General features: G+C 35.2%; 1 protein-coding gene across 1 annotated transcript in view; it reads left to right on the forward strand.

Annotated features, from left to right (window-relative positions):
- Nucleotides 1-12,319, forward strand: part of IFT74 (intraflagellar transport 74) — a 91,313-nt gene that overhangs the window by 62,910 nt on the left and 16,084 nt on the right. The window contains exons 14-16 of the mRNA XM_078061323.1: nt 8,271-8,324; nt 9,898-9,995; nt 10,827-10,953. Coding sequence (XP_077917449.1) covers nt 8,271-8,324; nt 9,898-9,995; nt 10,827-10,953 — 279 coding nt within the window. The remainder of the gene's footprint in view (nt 1-8,270; nt 8,325-9,897; nt 9,996-10,826; nt 10,954-12,319) is intronic.

Below are 12,319 nucleotides of genomic sequence, written 5' to 3' on the forward strand. Positions count from 1 at the left end.
ATTTCTAGAGTTTTTAAAAAAGATTTTATTTATTTATTTGACAGAGAAAGAGAGACAGCGAGAGAGGGAACACAAGCAGGGGGAGTGGGAGGGGAAGAAGCAGGCTTCCCGCTGAGCAGGGAGCCTGATGCGGGGCTCAATCCCAGGACCCTGGGATCATGACCTGAGCCGAAGGCAGACACTTAACGACTGAGCCACCCATGTGCCCCCAGAATTTCTAGAGTTTTAATCACCTGAGTATGCTTCATTTTATGGGGGATGTGTGTGTGTGTGTGACCATTCTAATGCTTTCATTAACTGTGCAATTAACCTTAGCATATAGGAGGTTATCCCTTCCTGTTTTAAAAAAAATTTTCCAGGACGCCTGGTTGGCTCAGTAGGTTAAGCATCTGCCTTCGACTCAGGTCATGATCCCAGGGTCCTGGGATCGAGCCCCCCATCAGGCTCCCTGCTCAGCAGGGAGTCTGCTTCTCCCTCTGCACTCTCTCTCAATAAATAAATAAAATCTTTAAAAAAATTTTTTTCCCTTAAAGACTCCAGTTAATTTATTTTTTAAAATTGCTTTTAATATAAAAATGTGGTATGTACTCAATGTGAAAAATTCAAGCAATACAAAAGTGTCTGAAAAGTCATCTCCTTTCTCCTCATAGTCATCCCAGTCTTTAGAGTCATCCCAGTCTTTTAAATTATTTACAATTTGATGTTTATAGCATTTTAGACTTTTTCTGTTCATATATAAGCATATGTATTTTAAGATGGAGTAATATATAATTCCTCTGAGGCTGAGTCTTTCATTTAACTATATTTAATGTACATTCTTCCATATGAGGGTGTATACTTCATTTTAGAAATAATGGTCAGTGTCAGGGTTTTAAAGCCAGACCAAGAATGGTGCCTGGCACATATTTATTACTCCCAACAACTGTTAGCTGCCATTATCATCTTTGTTATTGTTATGGTTAAATAGTATTCACTGTATCCACATTGACATTTAGGTGGTTTCTAATTTTTCACTACCAAAATAATGTTCCATAAATAACCTTGTTGCATACATGCTTTTTAACTTGCATATTTCTATAGGATAAATTTCTAGAAGTGAAATTATGAGTAGAATGTTACTTATGTTTACAATTTTTATTATTTTTGCTAATTTCTTCCAGAAAAAGTTGTGCCATTTTATACAACCAACAGCAGTATGTGAAAATGCTTCCTCACCAATGTTATTTATAAATTTCTTAGTTTTTGTCAGTCAAGAGAATATACAGTTTGGTTTTTTTTTTTAATTTAAATTCAACTAATTAACATATAATGTATTGGTTTCAGAGGTAGAGGTCAGAGAATATACACTTTGACAGTTCACTGTTCCTAAAGGCCTGCATTTGTAGTACTACTGTGACCCACAAGGTGGGGCTAATTTTCTGGATGTCTACTTACACGGACCAGGCTTGACCAATACAGTTGAAAAAGTACAGTCACATTTTTAAAAAAGTATCTTTTATTTTTAAGCACTTACCTCTCAAGAAGGATTTTTGGGCATTGTTACTCACTACAAATTATTCCTTCATTTTTAGAGTAGAGTATCTTTCCAAGGATGGATTAGATTGTAAAACCAAATATGTGATTGTTGGTATCAGACATCTAGATATCTAACTGCTACAATGTGATAAATATGTATCATGACAGAAATACATGTGAAGTGCTATAGAATCATTGTATTACTGTCCTAAACTCTGTATAAAGTCATTGTAATTTACTCCATAATTTATATGCTTCTTTGAAGAGTAATAAAAATATAAAACATTTTTCTTTGGTTTGTCTATAGAATACTTTTTCATACTTAGGGTTCCATGGCCTAGTTTAGAAGCCTTCATTCTTTGCATATGTCAGGTAATATGGAATTTATAAAGACAGGATAGTTTTATTTAAGAGCACAGGTTCTACAACCAGAATGACTAGATTCAAATCTGAGCTGTGCTGTTTTACTGGCTGATCTTGGAATACTATTTGACTTTTTAATACCTTAGTTTCTTCATTTTTATTTTCTATTACTTTTTTAGTTTCTTCATTTTTATTTTTTTAAAGATTTATTTATTTATTAGAGAGCACGTGTGTGAGTAGGGGAGGGGCAGAGGGAGAGAAAGAATCTCATGCAGGCTCCATGCTCAGCACAGAGCCGGACTTGGGGTTCAAACTCATGACCCTGAGATCATGACCTGAGCCAAAATCAAGAGCCAGCTGCTCAACTGACTGAGCCACTGAGGCGCCCTTAGTTCTTTCATTTTTAAAATGGAGATGATAACAGTACCTTCCTGCTACTTAGGGTCACTGTGCAGATTAGATGAATGAGGTTTTGTGTGTGTGTGTATGTGTGAGACTGAGAATAGCATACCACGATAATAATGCATATAGTGTTAGTTATTAGCTGTTATTATTAATGCTATTAATTTATAAACTGAAACTTGAATAACTTTCCTGGAGATTTTTGCAAAACATATTTTGGAAAGTATTTTCCCCAGGATATATAAAATAATCGATTCAGTTTCCAAGTGGTTTATATTCTGGTATCTGAGATGTCAAATGGCATTTATACATTGCCATTCTATAGAGATTCAATATACATTAAATGAAGAAGAATGAATCATTGCTTACTGTTCAATTTGAAGATTGGTTAAACTACATTTTGTATTTTTCATTAGAATGATGGTATTATTTCCAGATCAGGTGCATGAGCACCATCTGTAACAAAATCTTGGGCTCCACCTCAGACCTACTGAGTGTGAAATGCTAGGGATAGGGTTTAGCAATTTGTGTTTCAGCAACCCCTCCTTTTGATTCTGATACATGCTAAAGTTTATAACCACTGCTTTAGGAAATAATTAAGAAGTTACATTGTGTTTAGTACATTCCATGGACTACTTATTATACCATCCAGTTTTATTGACATTACTCTGTTAAAACAAATGTCTTCATGATCCTTTTTCTTTTCTTTATATGATGAGGCTTTTAGCAATAATTTCAACTTTTACATATTTAGAGAATTTTTATTATGTATTTTTAAAGTGCCTCCAGTGTGTAGAAATAATATTATCAGACTTGGTCTGCATAGCTGTAAAGAAACTTGCCTGCCAAAATTTAAAACATGTTGCAGAGAATGTATGGTTGATAAGTTGGATGAAGCCTGAAGCCAAAAGTTAGCTTAAAACATTAAACTTATATGGACTCGTTTTAACATACCAGTTTGATATGCTTGTTTATTACTTACTGCTCTAATGACAGGTGAAAAGTAGGTGGGAGAGAGAAACTGAATATAAAAAGATGGAATTTAATAGGAACCCCAAACTGATTAAAATTGAAGTAGGAAGGGGGAGGAGGAAGTGTCCTGGCTTACTAAAATATGTGAAAATGTTAGCGGAGATTTAAACAGTAACTCAGTATGAATTAATGTGATACAGCCTCCAAAACAGCTGAAATCCTAGGTTGCATTAACAGAAAGATGAATATATAGACGTGGGAAGTGATATAGTTTCAAATCCTAAATTTCTTGGCATTATTCTTTCTTTTCCTTTCTTTTCTTTTCTTTTCTTTTCTTTTCTTTTCCTTTCCTTTCCTTTCCTTTCCTTTCCTTTCCTTTCCTTTCTTTTTTCTTTTCTTTTCTTTTTTTTCTTTTCTTTTCTTTTCCTTCCCTCCCCTCCCCTCCCCTCCCCTCCCCTCCCCTCCCCTCCCCTCCCCTCCCCTTTCTTATAGGGGGCAGAGGGAGAGAATCTTAAGTAGGCTCCACGCCCAGCACAGAGCCCAGTCTCATGGCCCTGAGATGACCTGAGCCGAAATCAAGGGTTGGACGCTTAACTGACTAAGCCACCCAGGCACCCCTTGGCATTATACTTTAAAAGGGATAAAGAAGAACTGGAACTCACTAAGAGTAGAATGAGCAGAATGGTAGAGACTAAAACCATGTCACATAAGGAACATTCAAAGGTATCGAACACTCAAAGGCACTGGGGAGACTTAGCTTGCCTCAGAAGGACCCCAAGTGCTAGATAGGAAGAATTTGGATATGCAGAAGTCCTTTGGGGTTTTATTCTTGGCCCCCTTCTCTAATTTTATTTTCTGTTTGCTGCGCTTTCACCTCCAAAATCAGTAGGCCTGCCAGTTTGGGGAGCTTGAGGCCAGAAGAGTCATTAGCATATGGCTTTTTATATATTAATCAAGATAGAAGATGGGGGGAAAATGGTACTCAGACCTTCTCCAGGGGCAGAACTACTTCTCAGAATATAAAAGTCAAGATAGCTCTGAAAGCCTAGAATCAAGGGAACATTGGATGGTGGAGAAGAGTCAGATGAACTGGCAGTGAGGACCAAGGAGGCTGTGATGCTCCTCAGTCCCTTGGTAGCGCAAGAAAAGCATATCTCCCTTACTCCACTAGCTTTCTATGGCAGAGAGCATCAGAAAACAATGATATCCTCTCTACAGTTTTCCAAGTCTTTGTAATAGTCCATACCCATTTCTTTTTTCCTCCATGTGAGGGAAAAAAGCCTGAATTTATAGTTTATAATTTTGGGGTACTTGTATTGGTAGAGTATAAATGTCTTGAAGGCAAAGGTCCTCTTCATCTCTGTAATTCCTACATTACCTGTTAGAGTGCCTTGCTGATACAATATTTTCTCTATATAAGAACCTGCTGAAGTCTTTCACCTATCTGCTTTTTATTGGACTTCATACATACCTCATTTAGAGCACTTATGTTCCATTGTAACTTTTGGTTTGGTACATCTAATAATTTGTAAGCTCCTCTAGGATAGGGTTGTAACTATCTTGTTCATTTTGATTTCCCCAGCACCTGCTACAGTATCTGGCACATAGCAGGCATTCAGTAAATTTGGAATAAATAAATTATGTAGAACTATAATTAGATCAAATGTTAAGAATTTGAGGACAGCTCTAAAATAACCCTTATTTTATCAATGTACCCTCTTCCTTCTCCTTTGGTCTCCTTGATCTTACTACTTTAGACCCTTTCACTTACCTGCTTTTGCACCTCCAGTGTGACATACTGATTAGCATCCCCAATATATGATCTTGTCCTCTCCTATGAGAGTAAATCTAAGAATAGATTTGGTAATAACTCCTGTATTTTACCTTAACTTAGGACTGTCCACATCTGTACATTGCTTCTCATGGGCCGCTCAGATATGAATCCTCCAACTGAGAAATCGTAAACTAGAGGAGTTCACTAGTTCCCTGATCTCTTTTCCTCTTAGCAACAGTGATATGGGAAGAGGTTTTATGAAGCTTGGGAATCTACTAAGATATATGGGCTCTCTGTCCTATCTAATCCAGCTGGCCAGCCGTGTAGCTGGAGACATTGACCAGATATGTCTTCTAGCTCAATCTGATGACAGTTAAGAACATGGATTTGAGAATAGAAGAAAGGAATATTCTCCCAGGTTTCTGACTTGGTTGATAAGTCTGTGGCCAAGGACTTCCAAATATAATAGGGAATACGGAGAGGTGCAGACTTCGAAAGGGAAGACTGATGAGTTTAATTATGAATTTACTACTAGGATGTCCTGAAAGATACCCACATGAATGTATCTAGTAAGCAGTTGGATAAAATAATCAGAAAATTAGGGAAAAGGTTAAATAATGTAGTATTAGAAGTCAACTAAAAGCAGAAACCAGAATTTAAATGTAGAAGAAAGGGAAAGCCATGAGAGAAGACATAAGGAATGATCTGAGAGTAAGAAAAACCAAAGAAGTTCCCACCCCAACAACAAAAATACATAAGGAAAAGATTTGAAAAGAAGGAAGAATGTATCAATAGTGTCAGATATTGCGGGGTGAAATAACTGGGAACTGCCCCTTGGATTTGATAATTAAGGAGTCATAATCTTACTGAGAGAAATTTCATTGGGATGGCAGAAGGAGAAGCCTCATTACAGTATCTTGAGGTCTGATAGCAAGATGAAGAACTTTAAAAAGCATGTATAGGAGATTCTTTTAAGTTTGTAAGAAGAAAGATAAGATGGTAGTTAAATTTTTATAAAGCCTAGGATGCAGACCTTCCTCCTAATCCCTTAATGCCTAACCAATCTCTGAAGAGTGGGACTTCTCAGACAACCAGGACGTTCTTAGAAACCTAGGATGTGGCAGGTTCAGCAGAAACTAGCTTTTCTGCTATTTCACATACGTTGTATAACATTTCCATGCATATTACCCTCCTATGGAGGGTATTCCAGCTCTAATTCTTTGTTTCTCACTCAAAAACTATTGCCATAAAGTGAGTGTGAATGGTGACATAATATTAATTTGTCTATAATCTATTTTTGAAAAAACTTAATCATATACAAATTTGTTATTAATAACAAAGTCCATGCCTCCATGTAATTCGAGGCTCTACCCCAACTGTCTTACTCTACTTCCTAACTTTAGCCAGTACTTGAAAAAAGTGCATACGAGTTTATACAGAATACGGGCTGACTGTTGCATTTTAACCTCTGCACTGTAACTTTTGGCTCCCCTGATTTTTTTTTTTTTTTTGAACCCTTCAAGTTCTTCTAAATGTGCCAGCTTCTTATCAGGAACCACCTTAGGAATCCCAAGTCTGTTATTCTCTCCATCCTTACTGGGCATCATCTTAATAAGGTTCCTTAGTTTTTCCAGAATGCTAAAAATTGACTGATTTAGATAAAGAAATTACAGGTTGTTGCAAGCGCAAATTTATTCTGCTTTCTCTACCTGGGACCCTGAGAACACAGGGTCTCACTAGTCTAGGGAAATAGTGGTGTCCTTCCAAAACTCAGTTTTTGTTACACGGAAAATCCTTTTGTTATAAAATAATCACGATCTACCTCTGTTAATGGCCCCTTTATGCTGCTAAAGTGTCCAGCGTCATCCATTTGTCAGGGTCTTGGATTTTTGCCTTTTTAAACATGTCTTCCACATATATTAAATGCAACATGTCCAAACCTGTTGTAAGCAACTTGTTCCTAAACTTGCTTCTCTTTTTGGTTAATTATACTACCATGTCTTCAGTTGCCCAAGCCAGAAACCCGAGAGTTATACAAAATCTATTTACTCTGGCTCTTAAGTGACTGGATTGAAAATCTACTTTCCATCCTAATTGCCACTGCTCTACTCCAAGAAACCTTCATCTTTTACCTGGATTACTGTGACAACCTCCTAACTGGTCATATTGCCTCCAGTATTACTTGCCTTTTATTCATTCAACCAGAAATATTTTTCAGAAATGCAAATTGATCATTTTTTTCCCCTGCTTAAAATTCTTCAGTAGTTTTACCACTGTCCTTAGGTGGAAGTCCAAACTTTTATAATATGTGTCTTATAAGGTCTCTCATCATTTGCCTCCTCTTTGTGCCACTTTTTCACTTCACATTCTCTGCCTCAGCCATACCACTCTTTCAGTTCCTTGTGCTGCCATACTCATCCTCACTTTCGGGTTTCCCTACTTGCAATGCTTTGACTTTGAACCTCTTCTCTGTTTCAACCAGGTAACTCCTATTCATTTGTTCTTTATAATTTAGCTTAACTATTACTTCCTTAGAGAAAATTCCTGGAAATTCCTTAACTAGATAAGTTGTCTTTGTGTTCTTACAGCACCCTTTTTCATACGATAGCAATTCTATTTTTTTTTTTTAAAGATTTTATTTATTTATTTGAGAGAGAGAATGAGATAGAGAGAGAGCATGAGAGGGGGGAGGGTCAGAGAGCGAAGCAGGCTCCCCGCTGAGCAGGGAGCCCGATGCGGGACTCGATCCCGGGACTCCAGGATCATGACCTGAGCTGAAGGCAGTGGCTTAACCAACTGAGCCACCCAGGCGCCCTGTCATACGATAGCAATTCTAATTGCTTGTTCAGTCTTTGTAGACTTTAAGGTCTGTGAGGGAGGTTACTTTGCTATTTTGCCTGCTGTTGTGAGTTATTCAAAGATGGGAATGAACTTTTTGGGGAGCTTATGTTTCCCATCACCAGTAGTGTTCATGTGCAGGTTGAGTGGGTCCAAGTTGAGACTGAAATAGAGAACCATTGGAAAGCATTTAGTCTTTTCCAGTCAGGAGATTTTTTCCGAATTATCAAACATACATACATAGTTGTTTTAAAAGATTGTATGTTAATTTAAAAAATTTCACTGAATTGAAAATATCGAATATTCAATAACTATTGGTATATAGAAAAACCTAAGAAATATTTTACATTTAGAGCACTGTGTCTGGAGTTTTTGAAATTGATGTTATATTTTGTATCTCTTATAGGCGAAATGAATCAGAAGTACAAGGAACTAAAAAAACGAGAGGAAAATATGGACAGTAAGTGACCTTACTGATATGAAAATATTCTCAGGTATCTGTTCATGTATACCAAATCAGAGATTTCATTTTGGGAAGATACAGTGGCTAATAATAAATGCAGAAGTGTGGACATTCAAAGTATTTGCCTTGAAGAATTAATAAATATCTAGCATAATTTAGGAATGGGTAGAGAATTTTAAAAAGATTTTGCACGTTTGTGTGTGTATGAGTAGTTTTGTGCTAGGGATAGATTCTAAAGCTAGTACTTACATTTATTGTTTGTATAGAGACCACTTACTGATTGAATGTTGAATGTTCTCTTTTTCCTGCTTCACTGTATTCATCTTTAGTATCTTTTGCCTTTTTTTTTTAGCTTTTCATAATACTTCCTCTCATTATTTATCAGCCTTTACCTCAGATCTTGCTACTTGGTTCTGTTACTGACTGTAGCTTTTAGTAGCCTTCTGTTGCAGCTTCTCATTTACTTTTTAAAAATCTTAACTTTGTAAGTAGACCTTCACTTAAACTTAATTGTGTTGTACATTCATAAATTTTTAAAAATTGATCTTTATTATCTGTTACTGGTTTCCTTTTTTAATAATCATTTTTGCTAGAATGTAAAGTTTTATTGGTCCCATGTCAATTGTTACCTTCATAGAAGCATGCCATAAAGTAGTAATTGCCAACTCTGATTTAATAATATCCCAAGATTTCTTTAAAATCTCAGCAAATACTTGGGGCGCCTGGGTGGCTCAGTCGTTAAGCGTCTGCCTTCGCCTCAGGTCGTGATCCCGGGGTCCTGGAATCGAGCCCCGCATCGGGCTCCCTGCTCCGCAGGAAGCCTGCTTCTCCCTCTGCCTCTGCCCCTGCTTGTGTTCCCTCTCTCGCTGTCTCTCTCCCTCTCTCTGTCAAATAAATAAATAAAATATTAAAAAAAAAAACAACTCAGCAAGTACCAAAAATTATCTCAAAATTAATTCGTTGTTTCTTGCTAACAGTAAAGTTATTTTAACTGTAAGTTTTATTTTTAAAAGAGCCATAGAAATACCCTAAGAATATGAAAAAGAGTAAATTACGTACTGATTCTATATTAGACAAGAGAAAGGAAGATTTCTTAGTATATTTATAATGTGAATAAATAATTTACTTAGTTGAGATTAATGTACCTGTTGAGATTAATGCAACATTTTAAAGAAAATACTCATTTTCAGATGAAATAGGTAATTAGCAACTACTTTCCATATTAAAATTAGTGGCTAATTGTAAGTATGAATAATTATAGATATATCAAGATCTGTAAAAACAGATTTTTTTTATGTTCTCCTTAATACAGCTGTTACTTCTGAGCCCAAATTTTTAACCTTTAGTTTATTTGTATTAAGATCATAACTATTAAGCTTTAAAAGCTTGAAAGTATGTAGAAATATTCTTATTGAGTAATTTAATTACCCTTGGGTTAATAAAAGATTACATAGTGATAATTGAAAATTTGCTTTGAATTTCTAGAAAGTACTGTTAAGATCTATAGATCAGAATTTATATAGTGTTAACTATATTAACAGTAGCTTCTCATCATATTTTGAATCTGCAGCTTTTATTGAGACTTTTGATGAAACTAAGAATCAGGAACTGGAAAGGAAGGCACAGATAGAAGCCAGCATTGTTGCACTTTTGGAGCACTGTAGTAGAGTGAGTACCATGTACCTGTCTTAGCGTCCTCATTATTTTTACTGTGATTACCTTTCCAAATACAGCTCAAAAAATGCAGTGGTTCACTATTGTATCTGTTCATTTAATCTGTTTCCTTTAAATTCCCTTGCTTATTGTTTTATTTCTTTAAGCTATTAATTTGTGTATTTCTAGCAAAATTCAGCTATGGATGATAGGAGAAAAGGATGAGATATGTATAATGTCAATTTTTAGCATAAGTAAGGGGCCAATTCAGAGTAGTTATTATGATTTTCTTCCATTGTTAACATATCTGAACTTGGAGAAGTAACGTTTGCACAGAAACTTCAAAATCTAGATGTTCTAATGGAAAATGTTGATACATTTTTACACGGTCATTTGTATTATGAATAGAAGGGATTCTTTTCTTGTAAGAACCTACAAGAGTATAGGTTATCAAGGAATATCTTGATTCATAAAAAAATGTTTGTTGAGCAGCTACTAATGAGTGGTGGCATAGAAGGAAAAATGTGCAGTCTCTTTTAAATATTCTATGTGTCTTAAGACTCCAAGCAGTTCTTAAAATAGTGTATTTGAATTTCTTCTACAGTGAGATAAAATTCAGAATTGTTTCTTTTACATTAGCTTTAATTTAGTCTCCTTATTGCAAAAACCTGACTTTTAATCTCACTATATTTTTCTAAACATACATAAAACATACATGATAAATGATGTATTTCAAAAAAGAATACTGATTCAGAACATCTAGTTGTTTAGCAGTGTTTTCCAAGAGTTTTCTTGGAGAATCAAATCAGTCGAATTTTTTCCATTTTTATTTCTCTACAAATACAGAATATAAATCGTATGAAACAGATCTCTTCTATCACCAATCAAGAGCTGAAGATGATGCAGGATGATCTCAATTTTAAATCTACGGAAATGCAGAAATCACAAAGTACAGCTAGGAATTTGACTTCAGGTGAGAAAACATAGATTTTAGTATCCTGTTTTTTTCTGTAACAAATTGAAACTTTAAAAATTTAATGGTATTTTAGTTGATATTTTTGAAAGGCTGAGAATATAATTTATGATTGCTTATTGCTCTAGTCATTTATAGCCTCAGAATTTTGTGTGACTTTTCACATCAACTTAATAGTATTTCATTGGGGACATTCTGATTCATTTTTAACATTTACTGAATGCTTGCTCTATGCCTGTGCTATAACATAGGTACACAGAGATTAAAAAAAAAAAAAAATCCAGTCTCTTTCCTCAAGGAACTTTCAGCTTGGTGGAATAATGACAAAAATCAACTAAAATATAATGAAACAGTACTATGATAGAAGAATAAGGAGTAACAGAATTACATTGGGTTCATATCCACCCCAGTCTTGGGTAGTTAGGAGAGGAATCCTCGAGGAAGTAATATTTTAATTATAATTAGTTTCAGCCATTATAACCGACATGATACCAGAGCAACACTCTACAGTAGAAATGTAATGCCAGCCACATATATAATTTCAAATTTCCTAGTAGGTAGGTTATAAAAGTAAACAGACAGGTGAATTTTAATAATATATTTTTATTTAATCAGTTTATCCAAAAGATTATTGTTTAAACATGTAATCAGTACAAAAATGATCAGTGAGATTTTGCAGTTACAGTCCGTCTCAAGACTAGACATAGTCAAATGTTCAAAAGCCGAATGTGGCTAATAGCTGTCATTTGGACAGTGCAGATAGAGATTAAAAACAAATACACAAAATAGAGCTTAAAGAGTTTAGGATAGTGTGTCAACTACACTCAAAAAAAAGAGTTTAGGGTAAAGTCAAAATTTGTATAGAATCTTTGGTTCTTGAACTGATGGTTTCTAACTATGGGTGTTTTTTTATGCTGGTGTGTGGTGACTTCGAATTAGCCATGGTTTTTTTTTTTCCTACCTGGAATTACACTGGCAGTTAGTGAAATTATGAGGAATAAAGAATTAATATTTGCTAACTTAAAAATGTTGAGATTCTTTAATTGGAATAATGGATCCACAATATTTATTTATCTGGAATCCCAAAATCTAAAAAGCTCCTGGCAGCAAAACCTGACCTGACCTGAACTGACATGAGGCTGTTTATAGTCTTTAATTATCCTACCTAATGTGACTGTTCATAATTTTTGCTGCAGAAATAGTTATGTACTTGATGACAGGATGCTGCCTTAAGCCTTGCTGTGGGAGTTATATTATAATATATGTGCTATGTTACTTTTCTAAAATCTGAAGAATTCTGCATTCTAAAATGGAGTTACCTGAGAGTTTTATATAAGGATTATAGACCTATAAAAGTATGCTGAAT

The sequence above is a fragment of the Halichoerus grypus genome, chromosome 14, assembly GCF_964656455.1.
Source record: "Halichoerus grypus chromosome 14, mHalGry1.hap1.1, whole genome shotgun sequence".
NCBI lineage: Eukaryota > Metazoa > Chordata > Mammalia > Carnivora > Phocidae > Halichoerus > Halichoerus grypus.